The sequence below is a fragment of the Erpetoichthys calabaricus genome, chromosome 10 (genome assembly GCF_900747795.2).
Source record: "Erpetoichthys calabaricus chromosome 10, fErpCal1.3, whole genome shotgun sequence".
Classification (NCBI taxonomy): Eukaryota; Metazoa; Chordata; class Cladistia; order Polypteriformes; family Polypteridae; genus Erpetoichthys; species Erpetoichthys calabaricus.
The window spans coordinates 105,739,737-105,753,138 of NC_041403.2; the positions used below are offsets into that span (position 1 = coordinate 105,739,737).

A 13,402-nucleotide genomic window follows, 5' to 3' on the forward strand; every position below is an offset into this window, starting at 1 on the left:
CACAGGATGGTGGTCTGTAGGATGACGTTGGAGATTAAGAAGAGGGGGTGAGTGAAGGCAGAGCCCAGGATCAAATGGTGGAAGTTGAAAAAGGAAGACTGCAAGGCTGAGTTTAGGGAGGAGGTGAGACAGGTACTGAGTGGCAGTGAAGAGTTTTCAGGCAGGGTGCTTGGCGTGATAGCTGGACAGAGGAAGGAGGAAAAGGAAACCTGGTGTGGTGGAATGGGGAAGTACAGGAGAGTATACAGAGGAAGAGGATGGTGAAGAAGAAGTGGGATAGTCAGAGAGATTCAGAAAGTAGACAAGAGTATAAGGAGATAAGGTGCAAGGTGAAGAGAGAGGTGGCAAAGGCTAAAGAAAAGGCATATGATCAGTTGTATGAGAGGTTGGACACTAAGGAGAAAGAAAAGGACCTGTACCGATTGGATAGACTGAGGGACCGAGCTAGGAAGGATGTGCAGCAGGTTAGGGTGAATGTGCAGCAGGTTAGGGTGATAAAGGATAAAGATGGAAACATACTCATAAGTGAGGAGGGTGAGTTGAGCAGATGGAAAGAGTACTTTGAGAGGCTGATGAAAGAAGAGAATGAGAGAGAAAGAAGGTTGAATGATGTGGATATAGTGAATTAGGAAATGCAACGGATTAGCAAGGAGGACAGCTATGAAGAGGATGAAGAACAAAAAGGACATTGGTCCAGATGACATATCTGTGGAAGCATGAAAGTGTTTAGGAGAGACGGCAGTGGAGTTTTTAAACAGATTGTTTAATGGAATCTTGGAAAGTGAGAGGATGCCTGAGGAATGGAGAAGAAGTATTCTGGTACCGATTTTTAAGAATAAAGGGGATGTGCATAGCTGTAGTAACTACAGGGGGATAAAATTCATGAGCCACAGCATGAAGTAATGGGAAAGAGTAGTGGAAGCTAGGTATGGTTTCATGCCAAGAAAGAGCACCACTGCACCAGAGCACAATGTTTGCACTGAGAGTGTTGATGGAGAAGTATAGAAGGCCAGAAGGAGTTGCATTGCGTTTTTGTGGACATGGAGAAAGTGTATGACAGGGTGCCTCGAGAGGAGTTGTGTATTGTATGAGGAAGTCAGGAGTGGCAGAGAAGTATGTAAGAGTGGTACAGGATATGTACAAGGGAAGTGTGACTGTGGTGAGGTCTGTGGTAGGAGTGACGGATGCATTCAACATGGAGGTTGGATTACATCTGGGATCGGCTCTGAGCCTTATTTGCAATATTGATGGACAGGTTGACAGACAGGATTAGATAGGAGTCCCCATGGACTATGATGTTTGCTGATGACATTGTGATCTATAGCGAGAGTAGGGAGCAGGTTGAGGAGACACTGGAGAGGTGGAGATATGCTCCAAAGAGGAAAGGAATGAAGGTCAGTAAGGAACAAGACAGAATACATGTGTGTGAATGAGAGGGAGGTCAGTGGAATGGTGAGAATGCAAGGAATAGAGTTGGCGAGGGTGGATGAGTTTAAATACGTGGGATCGACAGTACAGAGTAACAGGGAATGTGGAGGAGAGGTGAAAAGAGACTGCAGGCAGAGTGGAATGGGTGGAGAAGAGTGTCAGGAGTAATTTGTGACAGACGGGTATCAGCAAGAGTGAAAGGGAAGGTCTACAGGACAGTAGTGAGTCCAGCTATGTTATATGGGTTGGAGATGGTGGCACTGACCAGAAAGCAGGAGACAGAGCTGGAAGTGTTATAATTAAAGATGCTAAGATTTGCATTGGGTGTGACAAGGATGGATAGAATTAGAAATGAGTACATTAGAGGGTCAGCTCAGGTTGGAAGGTTGGGAGACAAAGTCAGAGAGGTGAGATTGCGTTGGTTTGGACATGTGCAGAGGAGAGATTCTGAGTATATTGGGAGAAAGATGCTAAGGATAGAGCTGCCAGGCAAGAGGAAGGCCTAAGAGAAGGTTTATGGATGTGGTGAGAGAGGACATGCAGGTAATGGATGTAACAGAGCAAGATGTAGAGGACAGGAAGATATGGAAAAAGATGATCGGCTGTGGCAACCTCTAATGGGAGCTGCCAAAAGAAGAAGAAGAAGAAATGTGATAGTAATCAGATGGGCACTGAGCTACTTTTCATTTTAGATGTGACACGTAAAATAAGGTATAGGTTAAGAAGGGCCATAGAACAAAGAAGAAATTCATCAAAGCACTGAATAATCAGTCTGCTGCTGTAAAATATCTTAAAATAGACAGAAGAATTGGAGAAATTCAGAATAGTTCCCCTGGCTAGTCACAACACTGGAAACATTTAGCATATTATGATGTGCAGATTACTTAATTCTGCTGTTTATCATTTGTTTTCTTGATCTGTGGCTTCTTGATTTCACAATTGTGAATGTACAGTCTTTATGTGCATCTATACATGTTCTCTTTTATGAAGATAAGTGAAATATTTCTTGAAATGACTCTACCTCTTTCTGTTGAACTGGCGACCCCTGCTGGATATATTGTAGATGGCAATGCATTCATGTTTTTTCACAACAGCGGCAAGTAAGAACACGTTTGGTGAGGCTCAGATAAATTAAATATAAAGTTCATTATTAAAATGTAATACTTTTTTCTGGTATTGTCATGTGAAAATACACCAGGAATTAAGTAAGTAAAAATTGAAGGATCATATGGTCTCGATATCTAATGATAGTCAACATTCTAATAACCACATTCTCAAAAGGTTGTCTGTTTATAGTGACCTACACAGGAATTCCTTTTTATAACAATCATGACAGTATGGGAGAGTAATCAACAATAGTGAAAAGAGATCGAAATGTGAAAAAAATAAGTTGACTACTGTTGTTCTTATGTTCCTTTTTGGTTAGGTGATGAAGGAATAAGGTTGTCCTCAAACTGCCTTGTGTCTATGGCGAGCCAAGTCGCTGAAGGAATGTGTTATCTGGAGTCACGAAATTACATTCACCGGGACCTGGCAGCAAGAAACATTCTTGTAAACGAATATGGCACCTGTAAAGTGGCTGATTTTGGATTGGCTCGTCTTATTGATGTAAGTAGACTCCTATAACTGCCTCTGTGTGGAGTAATGTAATTTGTTGATTAGAGTATTTAAACAAAAAATTCCTTTCTCTGCTTAGTCTTCCATTCATCCTTAGTTTGGTGATATTATACATATATAATGTTCTTGTGAGAATTCATTGTGCGTGGTTTTTGGTTACATACAGTGGATATCAAAAGTTCACCCTTAATAATAATTCTTTGCATTTATATAGCGCTTTTCTCACTACTCAAAGCGCTCAGCAATTGCAGGTTAAGGGCCTTGCTCAAGGGCCCAACAGAGTCTCTTTTGGCATTTACGGGATTCGAACCGGCAACCTTCCGATTGCCAGTGCAGATCCCTAGCCTCAGAGCCACCACTAATAAAACATTGTCTGTCGTTGGCTGGAATTAAAGCAAACCATATCAGACTTTACATCTTCCTTAATAAGTCTTTGTAGCAAAAATAAATGAATGAAAAGCAAAGGGATTACAGTGATCCCTTGTTATATCACGCTTCGACTTTCGCGGCTTCACTCCATCGCGGATTTTATATGTAAGCATATTTAAATATATATCGCGGATTTTTCGCTGCTTCGCGGGTTTCTGCGGACAGTGGGTCTTTTAATTTCTGGTACATGCTTCCTCAGTTGGTTTGCCCAGTTGATTTCATACAAGGGACGCTATTGGCAGATGGCTGAGAAGCTACCCAACTTACTTTCTCTCTCTCTGTCTTGCACTGACGTAGGGGGGTGTGAGCAGGGGGGCTCTTCGCACACGTAGACGATAGGGACGTTGCTACCTTCTGTGTGCAGCAGCTTCCTGAAGGACATGCTGCACGGTGCTTCGCATACTTAAAAGCTCAAAGGGCACGTATTGATTTTTGACTTTGTTTTTCATTGGCTCTCTCTCTCTTCCTGCTCCTGACGGAGGGGGTGTGAGCTGCCGTCTTCAACAACTTTGTACCGGCGGTGCTTCGCATACTTAAAAGCCAAACAGTCCTATTGATTTTTTTTTTGACTGCTTGCTTTGTTCTCTCTCTCTCTCTCCTGACGCACACTCCTTTGAAAAGGAAGATATGTTTGCATTCTTTTAATTGTGAGACTGAACTGTCATCTCTGTCTTGTCATGGAGCACAGTTTAAACTTTTGAAAAAGAGACAAATGTTTGTTTGCAGTGTTTGAATAACATTCCTGTCTCTCTACAACCTCCTGTGTTTCTGCGCAAATCTGTGACCCAAGCATGACAATATAAAAATAACCATATAAACATATGGTTTCTACTTGGTGGCTCTGGAACGCAACCCCCGCGATGGAGGAGGGATTACTGTATTTTAGATTGAAAATATTACAAAATATTCTTTAGAAAGTTTTTTCTGTATTCATATTTAACTAGTGACATTCCACGTATCTTGTGTCCTAGGTTCGAATCCTCCACTTGGTTGTTGTGGCGACTTCACATTCTCCCTGTGTCTTTCCTCCCACATCTACTGAGATGTGCAGGTTAGGTTAGTTGGCAACACTGACTTGGCACCAGTGAGCATGTGATTGAGCCCTATGATGGACTGGTTTTGTTTCTAGGGCTGGTTCCTGTCTTGCACCTAGTGTTACCAAGATATACTCTGGCATCCTACAGCCTCAATTTGCATTAAGTCAGTTTGGGAATGTTGGTTGCTTTGGAAAAGGTGTTTGTGGCTCACAAGGAGCCAATAGAAGATCTACACAGCCTTATTTTTGAAAGTGGTGCATCAGGCCAGTGATACAAAAGAATTAGAAAAGTACTGCAAATATCATGGAACATTGTGAATATCATCATTAAAATGTGAGGGAAATACAGCAGCCTCAGGTCAACACTAAAATCAAGATGTTTCTTCAAAATTGATAACCAAAGCAGAAAATTTTGGCCTTAATTCTAAAAAATATTTTCAACACAAAGTCAACACAGCTCATTACCCAGACAGTATTTCCTGTTAAGCATGGTGAAGGTAGCATGATATCGTAGGGATGCCTCAGCAGGAGTGGGAATTCCAGACAGAAAAATTTGGAAAAGTAATAGTTCCAAAGATCGTCATCATCATTAGCCAAAAAATCCAACTCCCTAAAAGCTTGTTGCCCTTGTTTACTATATGACCATTTGCACAGTCTTCAGGCAGTGGCAAACAAACCATATTGTGTCAAACCATTAGGCTTTGAATAGGCTGATGGAAATGAGATTTAGAGCTTTCTGTACACAGGGAGTGAATCACATTTGTGTTTTAAATGTGCTTTGGTTTCTGATCCTGATAAGTGATAACAGGAAAACTATTTAAACTGACAAAAACAAAAAAAAAGTTCTTCAGTACAAATATGCAGCATTGGCCCTCTTAAAAAGAAAACTAAAACAGAGTCTGTACATAATGTTTATCACTTGAACATGTTTGTCACATCAACACACATTACAATAAGGGCTTGGTGAAATGAATAATTATTCACCTAAGTCATCATTTAGCTGCTTTGGCTGCATTTCCCTGGGTGTCAACATTTACTACTTTCTCCAGAATGTTGCATACAGATGGGTCATAGTTGCCGTAAATATACGCAAGAGTTCTCTTCAGTTTTTCTTTTATAAATCCTGACTTTGGCATGAAAGGATGGTATACAAACATTTTGAGCCTTTTTTTGTGCATACGCAAGCTTTATAAATCTGACCCCAGGTGTGTAAATGTGAAAGTGACCAAATTGACATACTGCAGGAGTCAAAGCAGAAGTACAAAGTTCATTGAAGGGTGTGCACGCTTATGCAAGCAAAGGATTCCATCTTTTTATACAAGTATAACTATTTCTACTATTAATGAACCATTTGTTTTTCACTTCAGTATTGTTGATTACAGTTGTTTTTATTAAAGATAAAGAAGGCTTGACATCATTTGTCTTTCTTTCAGCCTTCAGAAGAACAAAACTGAAATTTCAAAACAAGTATGTAGACCTTTGAAATCCACACTAATTAACATTTGGTGAACATATGCTGATGGACTTGTAAATGTACAATTTATGATTTGTGTTAGTTTTTTTTTATATTTTTTGATTAGAGATCACCGAATGATCACAGATCACTCTGGTAGCAGATAATATTTTGTGTAGCACTTACAGTCACGTGACCCTACCTTAAAATGAGATTTTTTGATGTTACCTGTGGCTCCTCATTGATTGACTTAAGCTGTTGTCTGTGACTATGGATAGGATTCTGATCCTATACACTTGTGTATATATTCTGTGGTAAATGGTAAATATTAAATATTATAAGGGATTGAACCACACAGCAAAATGAAAATAAGTATCGGGTCAGGTCAGGTTATTTCAGGTTGGGGAACATGCACTGGTACAGCACGTTGCTGCACCTACCAAACAACGAAACAGCTGAGGATCCTGGTTGGCAACCACCTACACAGACAGTCCAGTCCACCCTCTGGAAATGATCATCTATCTGCTGCAGTCAGGTGTTATGTGGGCATCCCATTGGCCTGTTCCCGCCGCTCAACAACGAGGATCCTGTCAGTTGGATCACCCTCTGGGAATTGCACCACATGGTCGTAGTGCCGTAACGGACCCTCCCTCACAATGTAGGTAATGTGCTTTATTCTGGACTCTGTGAGCAACCGCTCATTCGACACGAATTCAAACCAGCAGTACCCAAGGATTCTCTGAAGAGACACAGTACCAAAGGAGTCCAGTCTTTGTCTCGGGTCACTGGATAGCGTCCATGTCTTGCAACCATACAGCAAGATAGGAAGCACCAGGACTCTAAAGACTTGGACCTTTGTCCTTTTGCATAGACATTGGAAGTGCTATATACCTCTTTCCAGTGACCTCATGACCCCCCATGCTCTCCCAATCCATCTACTGACTTCATTGGAAGAGTCACCAGAGTCATGAATGTTGCAGCCAAGCTAAATAATCCTCTCAATAAGGTCGACACTCTCTCTGCTGACAGACACACTGCTGATGGCTGTGCCCAAGAGGTTATTAAAGGCCTGGATCTTGTTTTTTATCTAGGACACTCACAAGCCCAGACACTCAGACTCCTCACTCAGTCTCTTGAGAGCCCTGTTCAGAGCCTCCATTGACTCTGCAAAGAACAAAACATCATTGACAAAGTCAAGATTAGTGAATCTTAATTCACCAACAGATGCCACAGAGCCGCTGGACCCCACATGACCTTGCCCAACACCCAGTCTATGCAAGCACTGAACAGAGTAGTAACAAGAACACACCCCTGACAAACCCCAGAATCAACTGGCAAAAACACAGAGGTTCTGCCTCCACTCTGCACAGCACTCACAGTATCAGTGTACAGTCCATGATATCCAGCAACTTTGAGGAGATCCCACAAAGTCTGAGGATGTCCCAAAGGGCAACTTGATCAACTGAGTCGAACACTTTATGAAAATCGACAAAGGCTGCAAAAAATCTCTGCCAATATTCACGTTTGCACTCCATGAGAACCCTCAGTGCCAGGATGCAGTCGATGGAAGATTTCTTAGGCATTAAACCAGATTGCTCCAGTAGCTGGTAGGTGAGCAAGTAATCATGGATCGTATTGAGGATGATCCAGGCAAGGACCTTACCTGGCACTGAGAGCAGTGTTACCCCCTGTAGTTGCCACAATCCAGGGGATCACTCTTCCCTTTCTAGATAGGGACGACAAAAATGGAAATCCCAAATGGAATCAAAGCTTGTTTATAATGCCAGGATGACAGCCTTACCACCAGCCTGGAGAAGTTTACCCCGGATACCATAGATCCCTGCAGCCTTCCCTCAGCTGGTTCATCTCCTGTGCAATCTCAGTGGGATTGCGTGGTTCACAGCTGATTGGAAGATCATCCTCAAGACCCGTGGACCCCGAGATATCCAACGTCCTAGCCGGAGGATCAGCTTTAAACAGCTGTTCAAAGTAGCCAGTTCAGCGTGTCACAAACTGCAGTGTCATCCATAATGACCATTCCATCAGCCGTGACTGTGACTCTCCGAGGAACAGATTCGGATGTGTGTAATGCTTTGATTCCTCTATAAGAAGGACATGGGTCACTAGACCACACATGGTGTGTCACTTGTTCACAAATTCCTCTAACAAATGCCTGCTTATCTGCCCTCAGAGCCCTCGCAGCCATACTTCTCAGTTCCCGGTACAGACCGGATTTGCCATCAAGCTGTGCACTGCAACTCCTCTCAATGATATCCACAGCGCCTTGTGAGATGAAACCCCTCTCTTCTGGGAACGCTGTGTGACAAATAGAGGACACTGTCGTCCTCTTGAACCCTCATGTTTGACTCCAGACACCAGGTAAAAGTCAAATATTTATTTATTTGGACACTAATAAAGTGCACAAAGCACCTACACTCCACAATACTCATAAATCAATAAACAATCACTACAATAAACAATCCTCCACTCCCAGACGCATTGCCACCCAGCTCAGCTCAACGTCTGTGATTTCCCACAGTCCTTTTACAGTCCTTGACCCGGAAGTGTTTCGCCCTCTGTGTCCACGTGACTAGGAACACTTCCAGGTCAGATAAAAATCCTTTCTTCTTCACCCCAGAAGCACGTCATTTCTCCTGTCCATGTGACTTGAATGTACTTCTGGGGCATAGGACAAATAATCTTTGTTCCTCCCTGCAGCGTCCCCTAGCAGCCCCCACGGCATCCAGCAGGGTTGGGGATAAAAACTGCATTGTCCAGGATTCCCTGCTGGCATTCGGGGCACCTCCATGCTGCAGGGAGGGCTCCACCTGGCGGCCTAGGGGTATTGGCCGGGATGAACGGCCAGCCACATATCACAGTACCCTCCTCCCAGCGAAAAACCATGGTTTGCAGCGCCCAGCCCCGCGAGGGACATCTTCCTCCAAGGTGATCCAAAGGTCGGACCTCAGCAATCTAGCTGACACTCCTGTGCAAACCTAGGAGGAACAATATAAGAATAAATATTTTGATCCCCTGTCCTCCTAGTACAACTTCTCCATCCGTGGCCCGGCCTGCAGCATTCATAGCACAGCCGCGGTCCCCTTGGTAGTCTCTCTCTGCTAGAGTGGAAGCACCTTGGAACATCTGGCTCCACCCTTTTCTCCACTGAGGAGGATTTATCAGCCGCCCTTGAGCTTTCCAACCCCTTTTCCAACTTGTCAGGAGACCCCTTTTTATTTTAGTGATCTCCTGTTTAATCTGGGGCTTGTTCACAGTTTGGGTCTCCCTATGAGTAAAAGAGAGCCCCTTTCCTGTCTGCACCCCTTTAGATTTAACAGCAACCGGTGGCGGCGTCTTTAGATCCACCTCGCTCCATAAGACAGCACTGTTCAGTTGCTCTGACACGATCAGATCTTCCCCCGGCCACTCAGTCATCGTGTCAGACTCTTTTGTAGGGTTCACAGAGGATTGGCACCTGCTACTGAACAATCGCAGGCCCGGTTCACTCTGTGTTCCTCTATTATGTATGGTACGGGTCTCGTTTACCTGTACCGTCGCGTTCTTTAGTCCGGGAAGCTCCCAACCAAACCTCCGCAGGTATTCTTTCACCTTCCTCAACGGCGCTTCGGCCACTGCTCCCAATTCTCCCATGATCCTCTCAACGTTTGTCAGGACCTGCAAGAAACTACTTACGGGCTCGATTAACTTCTCGAGTTCCCGCAAGTCCAAAATGTTATTTACTTCAGCCGGAGGCAAGCTTACTTCCTTGTTCGCCTTACCTACCGGCCGGGAGCCAATGAGCACGCCCGCTGCTGTCACGTGCTCTGACGGATCTCGCGGAGGCTTCTGGGAATTGGAGTTCTTATTGTCTGAGGGCCGGGTTGCCTTCTTCGGCGAACTGTGGTCTGTCTTTATTAATTTGTCAACAGACCGATCAGCCACTTCCTGGCCCTCCTTACCTTCTTGCGGGGTGAGCGGTGCTTCGTTCGCCTCCCCCTTCCCCTTTGGAAAGTCCAAGTCTGTCTTTTCGCAGACGAAGGCGCAAACAGCGGGACGTGGACCTCCTCCTTCCCAGAATGCTTCGGGTTGGGTCACGTGTCCCTTGCCGGCAGCCAAAATGCGGAAGTCTTTAGTCCCTCTCTCCGGCTCGAACAAAAGCGTACCACCTTCTGTAGAAGCTTTTCCTGCATCCCGCAGAGCCTCCGGATGATGATTTCCTAGGTATGTGCAAGGTACAAAGTCTGTTATTTTTAAAATATTATCCACTATATTCCCAGCACATACCTTGATGCATTCTTCCTCCGTAGGCTTCTCCCGATCTGTGTGGCCGCTCCTACACTCATCCCGAACGTCGGCCATGATGAGTAGAGCTTCTCCGCTGGCGCTGCCGCTCTTCACCCTGGAAGCACGTCATTTCTCCTGTCCATGTAACTTGGATGTACTTCCAGGGTATAGGGCAAATAATCCTTGTTCCTCCCTGCAGCGGCCCCCACAGCATCCAGCAGGGTTGGGGATAAAAACTGTATTGTCCAGAATTCCCTGCTGGCATTCGGGGCACCTCCATGCTGCAGGGAGGGCTCCACCTGGCGGCCTGGGGGTATTGGCTGGGATGAACGGCCGGCCACATGTCACAGCTGGTAACTCCAACACTACCCTCAGCAACTTTCAGGGTCTTGTTACGTGAGTATCATATTAGGATCAGCAGTCGCACCCATGTCAGTAAGGTCCTCACACAAACTGCATACAAACTCGATAGAATTTTGGAGTCTGGCCAAGTCCAGCCTCATTTTCCTAGTAGGTGGTAACCTACTGGACCTAAGCTGGATCTTCAAAGTAGCAACAACAAGTCCGTGGTCAGAATTCACAAACTGCGCACTTCTATCGACCCTGCTGTTTTGTAAGAGCCTCCAGCGTCTGCCCACGAGGATGTGATCTATCTCTTTCACCACACCACCAGTATTGGAGTACCAAGTCTAATGATGTGGCTCAGGTCGTTGGAACCAGAATCCAGCAATCCACATCCCCTGACCTTTTGCAAAATCAAGGAACACAGAGGCACTTTCATCACTGTCGCCAGACCCATGGAGACCGACACAATCCTCATAGTCAGCCCTGTCAGTGCCAGTGGTCGCACTGAAGTCACCCATGACACCAGAGGAGTGTCACTTAATGGACACCCATCAACCACCGAGCAAAGTTGCGAATAAAATGTCTCCCTCACCGAGACATCTCTTACCATGGTCTGAGCATACATCGAGGCAACAGACATAGAAAATTCAAAGTGAATTAAATTACAGCAGGGGACAACCGATTATCTTTAATAATGAGCTCAGAAGACCTGTGGCAAAGGCCAAGAATTAGTTTTACTGTCAGAGTAACGAAAGTTAATGGGAGTTAAGCAGAGTGACATGATGGTGCAGTGGTAAGGAGATCGTAGTTCTCATCTCAGGGTATTCAGATGTTGTTTCCTGCCTTGCACCCTTTGATTGCTGGTGTAGGGTTAAGATGGGTGGATGGATGGATGGATTGATGAGAGTTAAGAAATAGCATATAGAAGTCTAAAAGAAGGTTTGAGGTAATAACTGATAGAGGACTAGATGTTAGGACAACAGATAGAGTGGCTGGACAAATGAATTTGCATTCCTTATGCTAGGATACAACAAATGAGCAATGACACTAGAGGTAATAAATAAGAGGCAGTTAAAGTCCATGAGGAGGTGTAATATTGATATTCTAAAAAAGACTACCTTGTCTGTAAATACATAACTTAATTTTCATGCCATGTTAAAAATAGCATACAAAACTCTTTTCTGTTTACTTATCAGCCTTTAAGATATTTTAAAATGTTATGTTACTTCATATATTTCATGAATGGATATACTGTATTAATTTCATGACATCATTGTGGGTTTTTTTTGAGAATTTAATGTTTCCTACGTTTATACTAATATGTCCACTAGTGCGGCCTTCCAGCTCAGGACTCTAGGATTGGAAGGTTGCCGGTTCGAATTCTGTAAATGCCAGAAGTGGTTCTACTCCATTGGGCCCTTAAGCAAGGATTCTTTACCTGCAGTTGCTTCATCCTGGGTATGAATTTAATCTGCAGCCGGCCCTGCAAGCAGGTCCTCCAACCTGCAGGTAAAACCTGGGGGTTGGTGACAGGATTGGCACTCCAGCAACTGAAAAAAAAAAAAAAACCTCACACTGTTCTGTTCCATTCCATTCAAACTAGTGTGGTGCTGAGGTGTCATCCACTGGTATGGCTGCAATCTGGTCCTAATCTGGGATTCTAAGGTTCTTTGTTATGTGGTGGTTGCGGCAACGCACTGTATCAGTGTATGCTCCCAGCGTCGTCGTCCTCCTCCACCTCTCCCGTCTGTGGGTAGTTTGTATCCTCATGTCTATGTAGATTTTTTTCCTTATTACAAGTTTCTTCCCACATACCAAATGGATATAATATCATGCCAACCCTGAAATCAACTCTGGTCTTATTGGCATTTTGGTATTTTATTATAATTATTTTTGCTTTTCATTTATTTTTGGAGAATAGCAGTGTTGCTATAGAATCACTGGTGTCTGTTGAACCTCATTGAGCTTCAAAAATAAACAGCACTGAAGCAAATGTCACTGATAAAAACGTGTGTAGTCTGGAAGTCCAGGGTTACGCTATCAATGAGTTTTGTGATGGTAACACAAATGTAGGAGCAGGTGGCATATCGCCATTATGGAAGCAGCACAATGGTTCAAGGTAAACCAAATAATGCATTTGCAGGCTGTAAACACACAGTGTGTCACTGGTGCAGAAAGCGTCCATTTGTACTGTGCCAGATTGGTAGTATCTACTGATCAGCATAGTCAAGAATGCAAAATTTGGCCTTGTATAGTACAACACACTTCCATTACAACATCTGATGTAAACTTAGTTTTACTGGAAAGTCTACAACCATGAACCTTTTTCATTGGTTAAATGTTATATTATTCAAAGCAAATTCAAAATGTATTGTGAATAAAAACACATTATTTCTTTTAGGAAGTATACATATCAAATGCCGAGAAAATTCCCTACAAATGGACAGCCCCTGAAGCAATAACCCATGGACGTTACTCTGTTAAATCTGATGTATGGTCATTTGGAATACTTCTATTTGAGATTATGAGCTATGGTCAAATACCATATTCAGGTAAAATATACATCTGTTTCTTGGTTGTGTAGCAGTATTCAAAATTGCAAATATTTTTTAGAAATTGAGTTTTTTTTCTATATTTTCTTCCTAGAACATGTTTTGAAATGTGCAAATTAATTCATAGCCCATGTGGCAAAAACAGTTAGGGTCTGTGGTGGTGGTGCAGATTTTTAACAATAAGATCAGTGCATATCAGGCTGAGTGAGTTTGGGTCCATGTCACTGCAAAGCCATGCAACCATGAACATTTTAATAA

At 43.6% G+C, this 13,402-nt stretch overlaps 1 protein-coding gene across 1 annotated transcript in view; it reads left to right on the forward strand.

The window, feature by feature from the left end:
- The window catches only part of LOC114643190 (protein-tyrosine kinase 6-like), a 120,347-nt gene that overhangs the window by 103,120 nt on the left and 3,825 nt on the right, over positions 1–13,402 (forward strand). The window contains exons 6-7 of the mRNA XM_051932863.1: positions 2,855–3,036; positions 12,994–13,144. Coding sequence (XP_051788823.1) covers positions 2,855–3,036; positions 12,994–13,144 — 333 coding nt within the window. The remainder of the gene's footprint in view (positions 1–2,854; positions 3,037–12,993; positions 13,145–13,402) is intronic.